This window comes from Rhinoderma darwinii, unplaced genomic scaffold (genome assembly GCF_050947455.1).
Source record: "Rhinoderma darwinii isolate aRhiDar2 unplaced genomic scaffold, aRhiDar2.hap1 Scaffold_520, whole genome shotgun sequence".
NCBI classification, from domain to species: Eukaryota; Metazoa; Chordata; class Amphibia; order Anura; family Rhinodermatidae; genus Rhinoderma; species Rhinoderma darwinii.
Window position 1 is genome coordinate 50001 of NW_027464069.1, and position 21389 is coordinate 71389.

The window sequence follows — 21389 nt, forward strand, 5'->3', positions numbered from 1 at the left end:
CAGTGGTGCGGTGGTTTGGCATGAACCCAGCTTGGCTTTGGTGGAGGACATTGTGCTGGGAGAGGAAGCTGAGGATTCTCTTATTCAGGATGCTGCTGAACAGTTTCCCCAGGTTGCTGCTGACACATATCCCTCGGTAGTTGGCCGGGTCGTACCTGTCCCCACTCTTGTGGATTGGTGTTATAAGGCCTTGGTTCCAGATTTGCGGGAAGTAGCCGGCACTCAGCACTATATTAAATAGTTTGACTATTGCGGCCTGTATTTCTGGCGGGCTGTGTTTTATCATTTCTGGTGAGATTCTGTCTAGGCCGCTGGATTTTTTACACCTTATGTCTGAGGTTCTCTCTGTTACTTCTTGCAGTGTTATTGGTGTATCCAGGGGGTTTTGAGAATCTTTAAGTGTTTCCTCCATCGCCTTCAATTTTGATATTATTTGTTTTTGTTCTTGGCTTTGTTCTTCTTTCGGGATATCTTTGTAGAGGTCCCTGAAATATTGGAGCCAGATGTTGCCATTTTGAATATGAAGGTTGTTTTTCTTGCAATTTTTGCCCATGTGTTTCCATAATTCCCAGAACGAGTTGTCATGGAGGGCATCTTGGAGTTGGGTAAGTTTGGTGGAGATGTGCCTTTGTTTTTTCTTTCGGAGGATGGTCTTGTATTGCCTCTGTATGTTGCTGTAGGCCTCCTTCAGACCGGCGTTGTTTGGGTCTCGGTGCTTCTTATTTGAGGCATTTCTTAGGGTCTTCCGTACTTCTTTGCACTCACGGTCAAACCAACCGTTAGGATGTATTTCTTGTGGCCTCTTGTAGTCACATCTTTTCAGGTCAGACTTCTCTGCCATGGTATAGAATATATTATTGAGGTCATTTACGGCCTGATTGACCCCTCCTGGGCTTGTCTCATACACCTTGTTGTAGAGGTTGTGAAGCATCTCCTGCACTTCTGGTCTGTTCATTGTCTCTTTATATTTTATAGTTGACGTTTTGGACCATTTATAAGATGGGGGCAGGTTGAAGAGGCCGGTTTGATGTGGTTTTTGTGCAGATGGTTTGGTTGTGGATTTGATGTATAGAAGTAATTGGTTGTGATCTGACAGGTGCGTTTGTGGAGTGACTATGAGTGCGCCAATGTTTGCGGGGTCCATGTCCGTGATGGCATAGTCTACTACACTGCTGCCTACATGGGAGTTTAGTGTATACCTTCCTAAAGAGTCTCCCTTGGTGCGGCCATTCAGTATGTGGAGTCCTAAGCTTCGACATAGATTCAGTAGTTTTTTCCCGCTTTTGTTGACGGTGCTGTCATAGCTGTTTCTCTCTTTCTGTAGGGAGTTATGACAGTCGGCCTCTGCTCCAAAGATGAAGATATTTCCATCATTGGTCAGGTAGTCTTTATCTCTCCCCGTTCTTGCATTGAGGTCTCCGTAGATGAGAACGCTGCCCAGGGTCTGGAAATGGGCGGCTTCCCTTTGTATAATCTCAAAGCTGTCTGGGTTGGAGTACGGGGACTCTGGCGGTGCGATGTACGTTGCGCAGAGATACATGTCAGACTGAGAGGTGAGGATGGAGCTGCCTATTCTTATCCAGATGTGGCTGTCTCCTCGCTTCACGGCTTTGATCTGCTCATGGAGCTCCTCCTTGTACCAGACTAATATTCCTCCTGAACACCGACCCTGCTTGATGTGTTTATTTTTCAGGGCGGGGACAGAGATTTCCCTGTATCCAGTGGGCACCAGGGACTCATTCTCTGTCCTAGTCCATGTTTCCAGGAGGATTTGTATATCGATATTTTTCAGTCTTTGGATGAAGTCTGGATCGTTAATTTTGCATCCAAAGGCTGAGGCGTTGAGGCCTTGAATATTCCAGCTGCTGATTATAAAGGACGTCATTGTGTGTCCATATACCTTGTAATGAGCGGCGCTGTGTAGGACGGGCTGGAGATGTGACTGTTGGATGTGTTGTAGATGTTCTCGTGTTGTACAGTCACATTAGTTTTTTACATAGAGTGCTGAGCAGGGTCTTTAGCATCTCCATGTCTCTATCCATCTATCCATCTATCTATCTATCTATCTATCTATCTATCTATCTATCTATCTATCTATCTATCTATCTATCTATCTCATATCTATCTATCTATCTATCTATCTATCTATCTATCTCTCATATCTATCTCTCATATCTATCTATCTATCTATCTATCTATCTATCTATCTATCTATCTATCTATCTATCTATCTATCTATCTATCCATCTATCTATCTATCTATCTATCTATCTATCTATTTATCTATCTATCATCTATCTAGCATTAGCCTTGATAACCCCTGAGGACGCTTCATCTGTAGCGAAACATGTCGGGGGGGCTTCTCTAACAATTTTAATACATGCTTGGATATTGGACACAATACTAACCTACCCAAGAGACTGATGTTGACACTAGCGGTCTCTGTGTCTAGGTTGCACGTCTTGTTTGACAGGCGTCATATACACGTACACTCTGCAATAATTACTTATGTCCGTTGGCCCGCTTCATGCACTGAAAATTTTAACCCTTTATGTTTGGTTTGTCTGTTTGCTGAATATAGCACAATAAAGATTATAAAATAATTTTTAATGGTAGCTGGGAAATAGGGCTATCTTGCTATCTTGCCTTTTGGCATTTGTTTGTTAGCGGGTAGATTAGGGCTCACTTGTCTGTTTCCTTACCCCGTCATTACATAATCACAAGCCCATATACCTAGTCTACCCTGGTCCCTGACACTCTATGGACCCCCTTGAGGCCCTGGCTCAGCAAATGCAGGGTCTCTCCCTACAGGTCCAGGCCCTGGCTCAGAGGGTCAACCAGCCTGACGCTACCATGGTAGTGCCCCTCACCTCACCTCTTGAACCCCACCTCAAGTTGCCTGACCGGTTCTCAGGTTCTTTTTCCTCCTTTCGGGAGAGTTGTAGGCTCTATTTCCGATTAAGACCCCTCTCCTCAGGTTCTGAGAGCCAGCGGGTGGGTATAATTATGTCCCGGCTCCAGGAAGGCCCCAAGAATGGGCCTTCTCCTTGGCTCCTGACGCCCCTGAACTTTCCTCCGTTGATCTTTTCTTTTCTGCTCTCGGACTCATCTATGACGAGACTGACAGGACTGCCTTTGCCGAGAGTCAGCTGGTGACCTTACGTCAGGGTAAGAGACCTGTTGAGGAGTATTGCTCTGACTTTAGGAAGTGGTGCGTAGCTTCTCGGTGGAATGACCCTGCCTTAAGGTGCCAGTTTAGGTTGGGTCTGTCGAACGCCCTGAAAGACCTGCTAGTTAGCTATCCCTCTTCTGACTCCATAGACCAGGTTATGGCTTTAGCGGTACGACTTGACCGACGTCTCAGGAAACGACGACTTGAACGTCTTGGTGTTTTCTCCTCTGACTCCCCCATGATGCCTCCCGAGGTTCTGTTGCTTCGTTCTTCCACGGAAGACTCGGAGGTACCTATGCAACTCGGGGCCTCCGTGTCCCCCCAACAACGTAGAGAGTTCCGCAGGAAGAATGATCTCTGCTTCTATTGTGGGGATGACAAGCATCAAGTGAACAACTGTCCTAAGCGTAAGATTGCAGCCGGAGAACTTCCGCGTCTAAGTGATCATCGGGGAGGTCACTTGGGCGCACAGGTATTTCCCGTAAATATGAAACGTAATAAGATCTTGCTTCCCTTTCAGGTCTCTTTTGGTGGTAGGTCTGCTACCGGCAGTGCCTTCGTGGATTCAGGGTCCTCTACTAATATCATGTCTGTGGAATTTGCTATGTCTCTAGCTATGCCATTGATTGATTTGCCTAAACCTGTCCCGGTAGTGGGTATCGACTCCACTCCTCTTGCTAATGGTTATTTTACACAGCAAACCCCTGTTTTTGAACTCCTTGTTGGCTCCATGCATTTGCAGCAGTGCTCTGTACTGTTGATGCAGGGATTATCGTCCGATTTGGTTTTAGGCCTTCCCTGGTTGCAGTTGCATAATCCCACGTTTGACTGGAATACTGGGGATCTCACCAAATGGGGTAATGAATGTTTGACATCATGTTTTTCTGTTAATTCTATTTCTCCCCCTGAGGAGGTGAACACGCTACCTGAGTTTGTTCAGGACTTCGCCGATGTTTTCTCTAAGGAGGCCTCCGAAGTGTTACCTCCTCATAGAGAATACGATTGCGCTATCGAATTGGTACCAGGAGCTAAGCTTCCTAAGGGTAGGATATTTAATCTTTCATGTCCTGAACGTGAAGCCATGAGAGAGTATATCCAGGAATGCCTGGCCAAGGGTTACATTCGTCCCTCTTCTTCTCCGGTAGGTGCTGGCTTCTTCTTCGTAGGGAAGAAGGATGGTGGTCTTAGGCCATGCATTGACTACCGAAGCTTGAATAAGGTCACTGTAAGGAACCAGTATCCCCTTCCTTTGATTCCTGATCTCTTCAATCAGGTTCAGGGGGCCCAATGGTTCTCTAAGTTTGATCTACGGGGGGCGTATAACCTTATTCGCATCAAAGAGGGGGATGAGTGGAAGACTGCGTTTAACACGCCCGAAGGACATTTCGAATACCTCGTCATGCCCTTTGGGTTGTGTAATGCTCCCGCGGTCTTCCAGAATTTCATAAATTAGATTTTAAGAAACTACCTGGGGGTATTTCTGGTAGTGTACCTTGATGACATACTGGTGTTTTCCAAGGACTGGTCCTCCCACATTGAGCATGTCAGGAAGGTGCTCCAGGTCCTTCGGGAAAACAAACTCTTTGCTAAAACCGTAAAATGTGTGTTTGGGGTGCAAGAGATACCATTTTTGGGTCAAATCCTCACTCCTCATGAATTCCGCATGGACCCTGCCAAGGTTCAGGCTCTGGCTGAATGGGTCCAACCTGCCTCCCTGAAGGCGTTACAGTGCTTCCTGGGGTTTGCTAATTATTACAGGAGATTTATTGCTAACTTCTCGGTCATCGCTAAGCCTCTTACGGATTTTACTCGCAAAGGTGCTGATCTCCTCCACTGGCCTCCTGAGGCGGTCCAGGCTTTTGAAATCCTTAAAGAGGCTCTGTCACCAGATTTTGCAACCCCTATCTGCTATTGCCTGTGATCGGCGCTGCAATGTAGATTACAGTAACGTTTTTATTTTTAAAAAACGAGCATTTTTGGCCAAGTTATGACCATTTTCGTATTTATGCAAATGAGGCTTGCAAAAGTACAACTGGGCGTGTTGAAAAGTAAAAGTCCAACTGGGCGTGTATTATGTGCGTACATCGGGGCGTGTATTATGTGTGTACATCGGGGCGTGTATTATGTGCGTACATCGGGGCGTGTATTATGTGTGTACATCGGGGCGTGTATTATGTGCGTACATCGGGGCGTGTATTATGTGCGTACATCGGGGCGTGTTTACTACTTTTACTAGCTGGGCGCTCTGATGAGAAGTATCATCCACTTCTCTTCACAACGCCCAGCTTCTGGCAGTGCAGATCTGTGACGTCACTCACAGGTCCTGCATCGTGTCGGCACCAGAGACTTACCTGCAAACGCCGATGCTGCTGCAGAATCATCTGTAGCCTCTGGTGCCAATGTGGCCGACACGATGCAGGACCTGTGAGTGACGTCACAGATCTGCACTGCCAGAAGCTGGGCGTTCTGAAGAGAAGTGGATGATACTTCTCATCAGAGCGCCCAGCTAGTAAAAGTAGTAAACACGCCCCGATGTACGCACATAATACACGCCCCGATGTACGCACATAATACACGCCCCGATGTACGCACATAATACACGCCCCGATGTACACACATAATACACGCCCAGTTGTACTTTTGCAAGCCTCATTTGCATAACTACCAAAATGGTCATAACTTGGCCAAAAATGCTCGTATTTTAAAAATAAAAACGTTACTGTAATCTACATTGCAGCGCCTATCACAGGCAATAGCAGATAGGGCTGCAAAATCTGGTGACAGAGCCTCTCTAAGAAGTGCTTTATCTCGGCGCCGGTGCTAATTCAGCCTAACCAAATGGAGCCATTCATCGTGGAGGTTGACGCCTCCAAGGTGGGAGTGGGGGCTGTCTTGTCCCAGGGTACCAGGTCCCTCACCCATCTCCGTCCCTGTGCCTACTTCTCCAGGAAGTTCTCGCCCACTGAGAGTAACTATGACATGGGCAACCGCAAACTCCTAGCCATTAAATGGGCATTTGAAGAGTGGCGCCACTTCCTGGAGGGGGCTAGGCACCAGGTAACGGTCCTTACCGACCACAAGAATCTGGTTTTCCTAGAATCTGCCCGAGACAAGCTCGATGGGCGTTGTTTTTTTACTAGATTCAACTTTGTGGTCACCTATAGGGCTGTGTCTAAAAATATTAAAGCTGATGCACTGTCGCGTAGCTTCATGGCCAGCCCTCCTCCGGAGGAAGATCCTGCTTGTGTTTTGCCCCCAGGTATAATCATTTCCGCTATTGATTCTGATTTAGTCTCTGAAATTGCGGCTGATCAAGGTTCAGCTCCCGGGAACCTTCCTGAGAACAAGCTGTTTGTTCCCCTGCAATTCCGGCTAAGGGTACTTAGGGAAAATCATGACTCCGCACTATCTGGTCATCCTGGCATCTTGGGTACCAAACACCTCATTACCAGAAACTATTGGTGGACTGGGTTGTCTAAAAACGTTAAGGCCTACGTTGCCGCTTGTGAGATTTGTGCTAGGTCCAAGACTCCAAGGTCCCGACCAGCGGGCTTACTACGTTCTTTGCCCATTCCCCAGAGACCTTGGACCCATATCTCCATGGATTTTATCACCGATTTGCCCCCATCTCAAGGCAAGTCGGTGGTGTGGGTTGTAGTAGACCGCTTCAGTAAGATGTGCCACTTTGTGCCCCTCAAGAAACTACCCAATGCTAAGACGTTGGCTACCTTGTTTGTCAAACACAGCCTGCGTCTCCATGGGGTCCCTGTCAATATTGTTTCGGACAGAGGGGTACAATTTGTTTCATTGTTTTGGAGAGCCTTCTGTAAAAAGTTGGAGATTGATCTGTCCTTCTCCTCTGCCTTCCATCCTGAAACCAATGGCCAAACTGAGAGGACTAATCAGTCTCTAGAACAATATTTAAGGTGTTTTATCTCTGACTGTCAATATGATTGGGTCTCCTTCATTCCCCTCGCCGAATTTTCCCTTAATAACCGGGTCAGTAACTCGTCAGGGGTCTCCCGCTTTTTCTGTAATTTTGGGTTTAATCCACGGTTCTCCTCCGTTTCACCTGGTAGTTTCAACAATCCCGAGGTAGATGTCGTTCATCGGCAACTGTGCACAGTCTGGGCCCAGGTTCAGAAGAACCTAGAGGCGTCCAAGAGCATTCAAAAGACTCAGGCGGATAGAAGACGTTCTGCTAACCCCTTGTTTGTGGTCGGGGATCTGGTGTGGCTGTCCTCAAAAAATTTGTGCCTTAAAGTCCCGTCCAAAAAATTTGCTCCCCGGTATATAGGGCCGTACAAGATAATTGAGGTCCTTAACCCTGTCTCCTTCCGGCTGGAGTTACCCCCGTCCTTTCAGATACACAACGTGTTCCATGCTTCCCTCCTGAAAAGATGCTCTCCGTCATTGGCTACCTCGAGGAAACCTCCGGTCCCTGTTCTCACTCCTGAAGGGGTAGAATTCGAGGTGGCCAAGATTGTGGACAGCAGGATGGTCCAAGACTCCCTCCAGTACCTGGTCCATTGGAGAGGTTATGGGCCTGAGGAGAGGACTTGGGTACCCGCCCGGGATGTTCACGCCGGGTTATTGCTCAGGGAGTTCCATCTTCGGTTCCCCAACAAGCCAGGTCCACCTAGAAAGGGTCCGGTGGTCCCTCATAAAAGGGGGGGTACTGTAATGGATTTGACTGACACAGCTTCTTTGTCGACGCCCGTGGTTAATCAGCCTGCATCTGTGCCTAGGTCAGTTAGAGTGACTCGATCTGCTACCACTCAGGCTGGTTGGCTGAGGAGTGGGAGAACCTATCGCAGCCTGGCCAGACGGAGCTAGCTCCTTCCCTCTGTCTATTTATACCTTCATTTCCTGCTTGTCTTTGCCTGTGATTCTGTCTGTTTCCTGGCTCTGCTGCTCCTGCTATCATTATTGACCTCTGCTTCATATTGACCCTGGCTTTAATGACTACTCTCCTGCTCTGCGTTTGGTACCTCGTACACTCCTGGTTTGACTCGGCTCATTCACTACTCTTGTTGCTCACGGTGTTGCCGTGGGCAACTGCCCCATTTCCCTTTGCTTCTGTGTACCCTTGTCTGTTGGTCTGTCGTGCACTTATTGAGCGTAGGGACCGTCGCCCAGTTGTACGCCGTCGCCTAGGATGGGCCGTGCAAGTAGGCAGGGACTGAGTGGCGGGTAGATTAGGGCTCACCTGTCTTCTCCCTACCCCGTCATCGCACTCATATATATCTATCTATCTCATATCTATCTATCTAATAATCTATCTATCTATCTATCTATCTATCTATCTCATATCTCTGGGTTTCCTTCCATTCTGCATTGCTGGTGAAGTGACTGTGACCCTTCCTCTCTCCATAGATACAAGACCAGGAAAGAATGATGTTGTCTCCAGTTTAGACTGCCTGTCCAGCATTGTGGAAAGAATCTCCACCGAAAACCCCAACTGCCCTGTGCTCACGGCTTTGGGAACTGGATGTGACGGTAGTCCATGCTCTGCCCTGGAGGGGGAGACACTGAGCGAGACGTCTATCAGCATTCCCTCGCCTAAAGGCCGCACTCCTATACCTGTGAATAGCAGCAGTTCTATCTATCAGGCCTTATAAGAGAAGAAGGACGGACACCTTAATATCTAACGCCTTCACAATTACATTTCACATTCGTATTTATTTCCAGCCAAGGGTCACGGACATGAACTTTTCATTTGAAACCATCGCCCCTCCTATTATAGTAAGTGGGTTCACAAGAAATTATGGATCATCCAGAAAAGGCCGACATTTCCTTCCGTCTCTTCTTTAAGCCCGTTGTGACCGCGTGGCGGGGGCACTGAGGTTGTGGACCACTATTGTAAGATTTGTTATGTGTAGAATTGTACATAAGATTTGTCTTCAGATATTTTATGTCGCTGACTTGTGATGTTTTAAATGCTAACTTTATATATTTATACGGTGTGAATGCCAAGTAAGTTTCCAAAACGAAATAAAGAACCTTATTTATACCGCCTGCTGTCGTCCATACATAGCGAGAACTTAGTGGAGATGATGTAGTGTATTATTAGATGAGGTAGTGGAGATGATGTAGTGTATTAGTAGATGAGGTAGTGGAGATGATGTAGCGTATTATTAGATGAGGTAGTGGAGATGATGTAGTGTATTATTAGATGAGGTAGTGGAGATGATGCCGTGTATTATTAGATGAGGTAGTGGAGATGATGTAGTGTATTATTAGATGAGGTAGTGGAGATGATGTAGTGTATTATCAGATGAGGTAGTGGAGATGATGTAGTGTATTATCAGATGAGGTAGTGGAGATGAGGTAGTGTATTAGTAGATGAGGTAGTGGAGATGATGTAGTGTATTATTAGATGAGGTAGTGGAGATGATGCAGTGTATTAGTAGATGAGGTAGTGGAGATGATGCGGTGTATTATTAGATGAGGTAGTGGAGATGATGTAGCGTATTATTAGATTAGGTAGTGGAGATGATGTAGTGTATTATTAGATGAGGTAGTGGAGATGAGGTAGTGTATTATTAGATGAGGTAGTGGAGATGAGGTAGTGTATTATTAGATGAGGTAGTGGAGATGATGTAGTGTATTATTAGAGGATGTAGTGGAGATGATGCCGTGTATTATTAGATGAGGTAGTGGAGATGATGTAGTGTATTAGTAGATGAGGTAGTGGAGATGATGTAGTGTATTATTAGATGAGGTAGTGGAGATGATGCCGTGTATTATCAGATGAGGTAGTGGAGATGATGCAGTGTATTATTAGATGAGGTAGTGGAGATGATGTAGTGTATTATCAGATGAGGTAGTGGAGATGAGGTAGTGTATTATTAGATGAGGTAGTGGAGATGATGTAGTGTATTATTAGATGAGGTAGTGGAGATGATGTAGTGTATTATCAGATGAGGTAGTGGAGATGATGTAGTGTATTATTAGATGAGGTAGTGGAGATGATGTAGTGTATTATTTGATGAGGTAGTGGAGATGATGTAGTGTATTATTAGATGAGGTAGTGGAGATGAGGTAGTGTATTATTAGATGAGGTAGTGGAGATGAGGTAGTGTATTATTAGATGAGGTAGTGGAGATGATGCCGTGTATTATCAGATGAGGTAGTGGAGATGATGTAGTGTATTATCAGATGAGGTAGTGGAGATGAGGTAGTGTATTATTAGATGAGGTAGTGGAGATGATGTAGTGTATTATCAGATGAGGTAGTGGAGATGATGTAGTGTATTATCAGATGAGGTAGTGGAGATGAGGTAGTGTATTATTAGATGAGGTAGTGGAGATGATGTAGTGTATTATTAGATGAGGTAGTGGAGATGATGCCGTGTATTATTAGATGAGGTAGTGGAGATGATGTAGTGTATTAGTAGATGAGGTAGTGGAGATGATGTAGTGTATTATTAGATGAGGTAGTGGAGATGATGCAGTGTATTATTAGATGAGGTAGTGGAGATGATGTAGTGTATTATTAGATGAGGTAGTGGAGATGAGGTAGTGTATTAATAGATGAGGTAGTGGAGATGATGCAGTGTATTATTAGATGAGGTAGTGGAGATGATGTAGTGTATTATTAGATGAGGTAGTGGAGATGATGTAGTGTATTATTAGATGAGGTAGTGGAGATGATGTAGTGTATTATTAGATGAGGTAGTGGAGATGATGTAGTGTATTATTAGATGAGGTAGTGGAGATGATGTAGTGTATTATTTGATGAGGTAGTGGAGATGATGTAGTGTATTATCAGATGAGGTAGTGGAGATGATGTAGTGTATTATTAGAGGATGTAGTGGAGATGATGCCGTGTATTATCAGATGAGGTAGTGGAGATGATGCCGTGTATTATTAGATGAGGTAGTGGAGATGAGGTAGTGTATTATTAGATGAGGTAGTGGAGATGATGTAGTGTATTATCAGATGAGGTAGTGGAGATGATGTAGTGTATTATCAGATGAGGTAGTGGAGATGAGGTAGTGTATTATTAGATGAGGTAGTGGAGATGATGTAGTGTATTATTAGATGAGGTAGTGGAGATGATGTAGTGTATTATCAGATGAGGTAGTGGAGATGATGTAGTGTATTATCAGATGAGGTAGTGGAGATGATGTAGTGTATTATTAGATGAGGTAGTGGAGATGAGGTAGTGTATTATCAGATGAGGTAGTGGAGATGATGTAGTGTATTATCAGATGAGGTAGTGGAGATGATGTAGTGTATTATTAGATGAGGTAGTGGAGATGATGTAGTGTATTATTAGATGAGGTAGTGGAGATGATGTAGTGTATTATTAGATGAGGTAGTGGAGATGAGGTAGTGTATTATTAGATGAGGTAGTGGAGATGAGGTAGTGTATTATTAGATGAGGTAGTGGAGATGATGTAGTGTATTATCAGATGAGGTAGTGGAGATGATGTAGTGTATTATCAGATGAGGTAGTGGAGATGAGGTAGTGTATTATTAGATGAGGTAGTGGAGATGATGTAGTGTATTATTAGATGAGGTAGTGGAGATGATGTAGTGTATTATCAGATGAGGTAGTGGAGATGATGTAGTGTATTATCAGATGAGGTAGTGGAGATGATGTAGTGTATTATTAGATGAGGTAGTGGAGATGAGGTAGTGTATTATTTGATGAGGTAGTGGAGATGATGTAGTGTATTATTAGATGAGGTAGTGGAGATGAGGTAGTGTATTATTAGATGAGGTAGTGGAGATGAGGTAGTGTATTATTAGATGAGGTAGTGGAGATGAGGTAGTGTATTATTAGATGAGGTAGTGGAGATGATGTAGTGTATTATTAGATGAGGTAGTGGAGATGATGCCGTGTATTATCAGATGAGGTAGTGGAGATGATGTAGTGTATTATCAGATGAGGTAGTGGAGATGAGGTAGTGTATTATTAGATGAGGTAGTGGAGATGATGTAGTGTATTATCAGATGAGGTAGTGGAGATGAGGTAGTGTATTATTAGATGAGGTAGTGGAGATGATGTAGTGTATTATTAGATGAGGTAGTGGAGATGATGCCGTGTATTATTAGATGAGGTAGTGGAGATGATGTAGTGTATTAGTAGATGAGGTAGTGGAGATGATGTAGTGTATTATTAGATGAGGTAGTAGAGATGATGCAGTGTATTATTAGATGAGTTAGTGGAGATGATGTAGTGTATTATTAGATGAGGTAGTGGAGATGAGGTAGTGTATTAATAGATGAGGTAGTGGAGATGATGTAGTGTATTATTAGATGAGGTAGTGGAGATGAGGTAGTGTATTATTAGATGAGGTAGTGGAGATGATGCAGTGTATTATTAGATGAGGTAGTGGAGATGATGTAGTGTATTATTAGATGAGGTAGTGGAGATGATGTAGTGTATTATTAGATGAGGTAGTGGAGATGATGTAGTGTATTATTAGATGAGGTAGTGGAGATGATGTAGTGTATTAGTAGATGAGGTAGTGGAGATGATGTAGTGTATTATCAGATGAGGTAGTGGAGATGATGCCGTGTATTATTAGATGAGGTAGTGGAGATGATGTAGTGTATTATCAGATGAGGTAGTGGAGATGATGTAGTGTATTATTAGAGGATGTAGTGGAGATGATGCCGTGTATTATAAGATGAGGTAGTGGAGATGATGCCGTGTATTATTAGATGAGGTAGTGGAGATGAGGTAGTGTATTATTAGATGAGGTAGTGGAGATGATGTAGTGTATTATCAGATGAGGTAGTGGAGATGATGTAGTGTATTATCAGATGAGGTAGTGGAGATGAGGTAGTGTATTAGTAGATGAGGTAGTGGAGATGATGTAGTGTATTATTAGATGAGGTAGTGGAGATGATGTAGTGTATTATTAGATGAGGTAGTGGAGATGATGTAGTGTATTATTAGATGAGGTAGTGGAGATGATGTAGTGTATTATTAGATGAGGTAGTGGAGATGATGTAGTGTATTATTAGATCAGGTAGTGGAGATGATGTAGTGTATTATCAGATGAGGTAGTGGAGATGATGTAGTGTATTATCAGATGAGGTAGTGGAGATGAGGTAGTGTATTATTAGATGAGGTAGTGGAGATGATGTAGTGTATTATTAGATGAGGTAGTGGAGATGATGTAGTGTATTATTAGATGAGGTAGTGGAGATGATGCAGTGTATTATTAGATGAGGTAGTGGAGATGATGTAGTGTATTATTAGATGAGGTAGTGGAGATGAGGTAGTGTATTATTAGATGAGGTAGTGGAGATGATGTAGTGTATTATTAGATGAGGTAGTGGAGATGAGGTAGTGTATTATTAGATGAGGTAGTGGAGATGATGTAGTGTATTATTAGATGAGGTAGTGGAGATGAGGTAGTGTATTATTAGATGAGGTAGTGGAGATGATGTAGTGTATTATTAGATGAGGTAGTGGAGATGATGTAGTGTATTATTAGATGAGGTAGTGGAGATGATGTAGTGTATTATTTGATGAGGTAGTGGAGATGATGTAGTGTATTATTAGATGAGGTAGTGGAGATGATGTAGTGTATTATTAGATGAGGTAGTGGAGATGAGGTAGTGTATTATTAGATGAGGTAGTGGAGATGATGTAGTGTATTATTAGATGAGGTAGTGGAGATGATGTAGTGTATTATTTGATGAGGTAGTGGAGATGATGTAGTGTATTATTAGATGAGGTAGTGGAGATGATGTAGTGTATTATTTGATGAGGTAGTGGAGATGATGTAGTGTATTATCAGATGAGGTAGTGGAGATGATGTAGTGTATTATTAGAGGATGTAGTGGAGATGATGTAGTGTATTATTAGATGAGGTAGTGGAGATGATGTAGTGTATTATCAGATGAGGTAGTGGAGATGATGCCGTGTATTATTAGATGAGGTAGTGGAGATGAGGTAGTGTATTATCAGATGAGGTAGTGGAGATGATGTAGTGTATTATCAGATGAGGTAGTGGGGATGAGGTAGTGTATTATTAGATGAGGTAGTGGAGATGAGGTAGTGTATTATTAGATGAGGTAGTGGAGATGATGTAGTGTATTATTAGATGAGGTAGTGGTGATGATGTAGTGTATTATTAGATGAGGTAGTGGAGATGATGTAGTGTATTATTAGATGAGGTAGTGGAGATGAGGTAGTGTATTATTAGATGAGGTAGTGGAGATGATGTAGTGTATTATTAGATGAGGTAGTGGAGATGATGTAGTGTATTATCAGATGAGGTAGTGGAGATGATGTAGTGTATTATTAGATGAGGTAGTGGAGATGAGGTAGTGTATTAATAGATGAGGTAGTGGAGATGATGCAGTGTATTATTAGATGAGGTAGTGGAGATGATGTAGTGTATTATTAGATGAAGTAGTGGAGATGATGCCGTGTATTATTAGATGAGGTAGTGGAGATTATGTAGTGTATTATTAGATGAGGTAGTGGAGATGATGTAGTGTATTATTAGATGAGGTAGTGGAGATGATGTAGTGTATTATTAGATGAGGTAGTGGAGATGATGTAGTGTATTATTAGATGAGGTAGTGGAGATGATGTAGTGTATTATTAGATGAGGTAGTGGAGATGATGTAGTGTATTATTAGAGGATGTAGTGGAGATGATGCCGTGTATTATCAGATGAGGTAGTGGAGATGATGTAGCGTATTATTAGATGAGGTAGTGGAGATGATGTAGTGTATTATTAGATGAGGTAGTGGATATGAGGTAGTGTATTAGTAGATGAGGTAGTGGAGATGATGTAGTGTATTATTAGATGAGGTAGTGGAGATGATGTAGTGTATTATTAGATGAGGTATTGGAGATGATGTAGTGTATTATTAGATGAGGTAGTGGAGATGAGGTAGTGTATTAGTAGATGAGGTAGTGGAGATGAGGTAGTGTATTAGTAGATGAGGTAGTGGAGATGATGTAGTGTATTATTAGATGAGGTAGTGGAGATGAGGTAGTGTATTAGTAGATGAGGTAGTGGAGATGATGTAGTGTATTATCAGATGAGGTAGTGGAGATGATGTAGTGTATTATTAGATGAGGTAGTGGAGATGATGTAGTGTATTATCAGATGAGGTAGTGGAGATGAGGTAGTGTATTATTAGATGAGGTAGTGGAGATGATGTAGTGTATTATTAGATGAGGTAGTGGAGATGATGTAGTGTATTATTAGATGAGGTAGTGGTGATGATGTAGTGTATTATTAGATGAGGTAGTGGAGATGATGTAGTGTATTATTAGATGAGGTAGTGGAGATGATGTAGTGTATTATCAGATGAGGTAGTGGAGATGATGTAGTGTATTATCAGATGAGGTAGTGGAGATGATGTAGTGTATTATTAGATGAGGTAGTGGAGATGATGTAGTGTATTATTAGATGAGGTAGTGGAGATGATGTAGTGTATTATTAGATGAGGTAGTGGAGATGATGTAGTGTATTATTAGATGAGGTAGTGGAGATGATGTAGTGTATTATTAGATGAGGTAGTGGAGATGATGTAGTGTATTATTAGATGAGGTAGTGGAGATGATGTAGTGTATTATTAGATGAGGTAGTGGAGATGATGTAGTGTATTATCAGATGAGGTAGTGGAGATGATGTAGTGTATTATTAGATGAGGTAGTGGAGATGATGTAGTGTATTATTAGATGAGGTAGTGGAGATGATGTAGTGTATTATCAGATGAGGTAGTGGAGATGATGTAGTGTATTATTAGATGAGGTAGTGGAGATGATGTAGTGTATTATCAGATGAGGTAGTGGAGATGATGTAGTGTATTATTAGATGAGGTAGTGGAGATGATGTAGTGTATTATTAGATGAGGTAGTGGAGATGATGCCGTGTATTATCAGATGAGGTAGTGGAGATGATGTAGTGTATTATTAGATGAGGTAGTGGAGATGATGTAGTGTATTATTAGATGAGGTAGTGGAGATGATGTAGTGTATTATCAGATGAGGTAGTGGAGATGATGTAGTGTATTATTAGATGAGGTAGTGGAGATGATGTAGTGTATTATCAGATGAGGTAGTGGAGATGATGTAGTGTATTATTAGATGAGGTAGTGGAGATGATGTAGTGTATTATTAGATGAGGTAGTGGAGATGATGTAGTGTATTAGTAGATGAGGTAGTGGAGATGATGCGGTGTATTATTAGATGAGGTAGTGGAGATGATGTAGTGTATTATTAGATGAGGTAGTGGAGATGATGTAGTGTATTATTAGATGAGGTAGTGGAGATGAGGTAGTGTATTAGTAGATGAGGTAGTGGAGATGATGTAGTGTATTATTAGATGAGGTAGTGGAGATGATGTAGTGTATTATTAGATGAGGTATTGGAGATGATGTAGTGTATTATTAGATGAGGTAGTGGAGATGAAGTAGTGTATTATTAGATGAGGTAGTGGAGATGATGTAGTGTATTATTAGATGAGGTAGTGGAGATGAGGTAGTGTATTAGTAGATGAGGTAGTGGAGATGATGTAGTGTATTATCAGATGAGGTAGTGGAGATGATGTAGCGTATTATTAGATGAGGTAGTGGAGATGATGTAGTGTATTATTAGATGAGGTAGTGGAGATGATGCCGTGTATTATTAGATGAGGTAGTGGAGATGATGTAGTGTATTATTAGATGAGGTAGTGGAGATGATGTAGTGTATTATTAGATGAGGTAGTGGAGATGATGTAGTGTATTATTAGAGGATGTAGTGGAGATGATGCCGTGTATTATCAGATGAGGTAGTGGAGATGATGCCGTGTATTATTAGATGAGGTAGTGGAGATGAGGTAGTGTATTATTAGATGAGGTAGTGGAGATGATGTAGTGTATTATTAGATGAGGTAGTGGAGATGATGTAGTGTATTATTAGATGAGGTAGTGGAGATGAGGTAGTGTATTAGTAGATGAGGTAGTGGAGATGATGTAGTGTATTATCAGATGAGGTAGTGGAGATGATGTAGCGTATTATTAGATGAGGTAGTGGAGATGATGTAGTGTATTATTAGATGAGGTAGTGGAGATGATGCCGTGTATTATTAGATGAGGTAGTGGAGATGATGTAGTGTATTATTAGATGAGGTAGTGGAGATGATGTAGTGTATTATCAGATGAGGTAGTGGAGATGATGTAGTGTATTATCAGATGAGGTAGTGGAGATGAGGTAGTGTATTAGTAGATGAGGTAGTGGAGATGATGTAGTGTATTATTAGATGAGGTAGTGGAGATGATGTAGTGTATTATTAGAGGATGTAGTGGAGATGATGCCGTGTATTATCAGATGAGGTAGTGGAGATGATGCTGTGTATTATTAGATGAGGTAGTGGAGATGAGGTAGTGTATTATTAGATGAGGTAGTGGAGATGATGTAGTGTATTATTAGATGAGTTAGTGGCGATGATGTAGTGTATTATCAGATGAGGTAGTGGAGATGATGTAGTGTATTATTAGATGAGGTAGTGGAGATGATGTAGTGTATTATTAGATGAGGTAGTGGAGATGATGTAGTGTATTATCAGATGAGGTAGTGGAGATGAGGTAGTGTATTATTAGATGAGGTAGTGGAGATGATGTAGTGTATTATTAGATGAGGTAGTGGAGATGATGTAGTGTATTATTAGATGAGGTAGTGGAGATGATGTAGTGTATTATTAGATGAGGTAGTGGAGATGATGTAGTGTATTATCAGATGAGGTAGTGGAGATGAGGTAGTGTATTATCAGATGAGGTAGTGGAGATGAGGTATTGTATTATTAGATGAGGTAGTGGAGATGAGGTAGTGTATTATTAGATGAGGTAGTGGAGATGATGTAGTGTATTATTAGATGAGGTAGTGGAGATGATGCAGTGTATTAGTAGATGAGGTAGTGGAGATGATGCGGTGTATTATTAGATGAGGTAGTGGAGATGATGTAGCGTATTATTAGATGAGGTAGTGGAGATGAGGTAGTGTATTATTAGATGAGGTAGTGGAGATGATGCAGTGTATTATTAGATGAGGTAGTGGAGATGATGCAGTGTATTATTAGATGAGGTAGTGGAGATGATGTAGTGTATTATTAGATGAGGTAGTGGAGATGATGTAGTGTATTATTAGATGAGGTAGTGGAGATGATGTAGTGTATTAGTAGATGAGGTAGTGGAGATGATGTAGTGTATTATTAGATGAGGTAGTGGAGATGATGTAGTGTATTATTAGATGAGGTAGTGGAGATGAGGTAGTGTATTAGTAGATGAGGTAGTGGAGATGATGTAGTGTATTAGTAGATGAGGTAGTGAAGATGATGTAGTGTATTATTAGATGAGGTAGTGGAGATGATGCAGTGTATTATTAGATGAGGTAGTGGAGATGATGTAGTGTATTAGTAGATGAGGTAGTGGAGATGATGTAGTGTGTTATTAGATGAGGTAGTGGAGATGATGCCGTGTATTATTAGATGAGGTAGTGGAGATGATGTAGTGTATTATTAGATGAGGTAGTGGAGATGATGTAGTGTATTATTAGATGAGGTAGTGGAGATGATGTAGTGTATTATCAGATGAGGTAGTGGAGATGATGCAGTGTATTATTAGATGAGGTAGTGGAGATGATGTAGTGTATTATTAGATGAGGTAGTGGAGATGATGTAGTGTATTATTAGATGAGGTAGTGGAGATGATGTAGTGTATTATTAGATGAGGTAGTGGAGATGATGTAGTGTATTATTAGATGAGGTAGTGGAGATGAGGTAGTGTATTATTAGATGAGGTAGTGGAGATGATGCAGTGTATTATCAGATGAGGTAGTGGAGATGATGTAGTGTATTATTAGATGAGGTAGTGGAGATGAGGTAGTGTATTATTAGATGAGGTAGTGGAGATGAGGTAGTGTATTAGTAGATGAGGTAGTGGAGATGATGCAGTGTATTATTAGATGAGGTAGTGGAGATGATGTAGTGTATTATTAGATGAGGTAGTGGAGATGATGTAGTGTATTATCAGATGAGGTAGTGGAGATGAGGTAGTGTATTATCAGATGAGGTAGTGGAGATGAGGTAGTGTATTATTAGATGAGGTAGTGGAGATGATGTAGTGTATTACTAGATGAGGTAGTGGAGATGATGTAGTGTGTTATTAGATGAGGTAGTGGAGATGATGTAGTGTATTATCAGATGAGGTAGTGGAGATGATGCAGTGTATTATTAGATGAAGTAGTGGAGATGATGCAGTGTATTAGTAGATGAGGTAGTGGAGATGATGTAGTGTATTATTAGATGAGGTAGCGGAGATGATGTAGTGTATTATTAGATGAGGTAGTGGAGATGATGTAGTGTATTATCAGATGAGGTAGTGGAGATGATGTAGTGTATTATTAGATGAAGTAGTGGAGATGATGCAGTGTATTATTAGATGAGGTAGTGGAGATGATATAGTGTATTATTAGATGAGGTAGTGGAGATGATGTAGTGTATTATTAGATCAGGTAGTGGAGATGATGTAGTGTGTTATTAGATGAGGTAGTGGAGATGATGTAGTGTATTATTAGATGAGGTAGTGGAGATGATGTAGTGTATTATCAGATGAGGTAGTGGAGATGATGCAGTGTATTATTAGATGAAGTAGTGGAGATGATGCCGTGTATTATCAGATGAGGTAGTGGAGATGATGTAGTGTATTATTAGATGAGGTAGTGGAGATGATGTAGTGTATTATCAGATGAGGTAGTGGAGATGATGCAGTGTATTATTAGATGAGGTAGTGGAGATGATGCCGTGTATTATCAGATGAGGTAGTGGAGATGATGTAGTGTATTATTAGATGAGGTAGTGGAGATGAGGTAGTGTATTAGTAGATGAGGTAGTGGAGATGATGTAGTGTATTAGTAGATGAGGTAGTGGAGATGATGTAGTGTATTATTAGATGAGGTAGTGGAGATGATGTAGTGTATTATTAGATGAGGTAGTGGAGATGATGCAGTGTATTATTAGATGAGGTAGTGGAGATGATGCAGTGTATTAGTAGATGAGGTAGTGGAGATGAAGTAGTGTGTTATTAGATGAGGTAGCGGAGATGATGTAGTGTATTATTAGATGAGGTAGTGGAGATGATGTAGTGTATTATTAGATGAGGTAGTGGAGATGATGTAGTGTATTATTAGATGAGGTAGCGGAGATGATGTAGTGTATTATTAGATGAGGTAGTGGAGATGATGTAGTGTATTATCAGATGAGGTAGTGGAGATGATGTAGTGTATTATTAGATGAGGTAGTGGAGATGAGGTAGTGTATTATTAGATGAGGTAGTGGAGATGATGTAGTGTATTATCAGATGATGTAGTGTATTATTAGATGACAATTTTCGTTTTAGTGATGAATGGATGGCAAACAACGAGCTCTTATTAAACATAACACTATACAAGTGATGAAAAAGTAAGACAGGTGTGAATTGGCAGTGAAAGACCGATCCAGGGGAGGAGCCAAAGGGCCAGGACACACCTGTTTACACGACATGCGCCACACATCAGTGAAAGAGGGTTGTAACAATGTGCGCACTCATGATAAAGTAATGCCATACTGTAATGTAAAAGTCCAAGCCCAATATAGGCAGCGCCGCCACTTCCCGCACTCAGAGCAGACGGCGTGAGCGCAACTCGCTACAAATATTCTGTGAATGAGAACTGGAGTGAAATCGCAGCACCAGCCCGACTTTTTATATTCTGCCAAAATTGCACAAAGACCCTACTCGCCCTCCGGGTAGTCCCATTTTTTCGGGAACCCTAAAAGAAAAAATAAATCTATAAACCCGTACACCACTGAGCACTTCTGCCGCTTTGTTTTAGCGATCGGTGGGGGTCTCAGTGCTCGAACCCGCACCGGACAAATCTTCTGACATGTCAAACGTTTTTTGAAAGTTTAGTTACCCTTCAAGCAAATCTTTTTTGTGGCGATTGTTCCATTTATGCTATTTTCAGTATATTTATCTGACAGATACACAGCACGTGCTGTACCAGTGAATCGCCAGCAGATGTCACAATAGTTCTGCAATCACATAGACTGAACTGTGATTCCGCAATTTCATTATAGATTCAGGTATCACTCCTGTTTGAGACTTTGTTATCCGTTTAGCCTTATTACTAACGTTATTTAACCCACTCGGTGAACGATGTAAAAAAAAACAACCAAATATTGAATAAAAAGTGATCAAATAGTCACATGTAG

The 21389-nt window shown here is 41.8% G+C and overlaps 1 protein-coding gene across 1 annotated transcript in view; it reads left to right on the forward strand.

Moving 5' to 3' along the window:
* Positions 1 to 9182, forward strand: part of MYOD1 (myogenic differentiation 1) — a 51402-nt gene extending 42220 nt beyond the window's left edge. The window contains exon 3 of the mRNA XM_075848843.1: positions 8549 to 9182. Within this exon, the coding sequence (XP_075704958.1) occupies positions 8549 to 8793 (245 nt within the window). The 3' untranslated portion in view covers positions 8794 to 9182. The remainder of the gene's footprint in view (positions 1 to 8548) is intronic.
* Positions 9183 to 21389: the final 12207 nt, after the last annotated feature.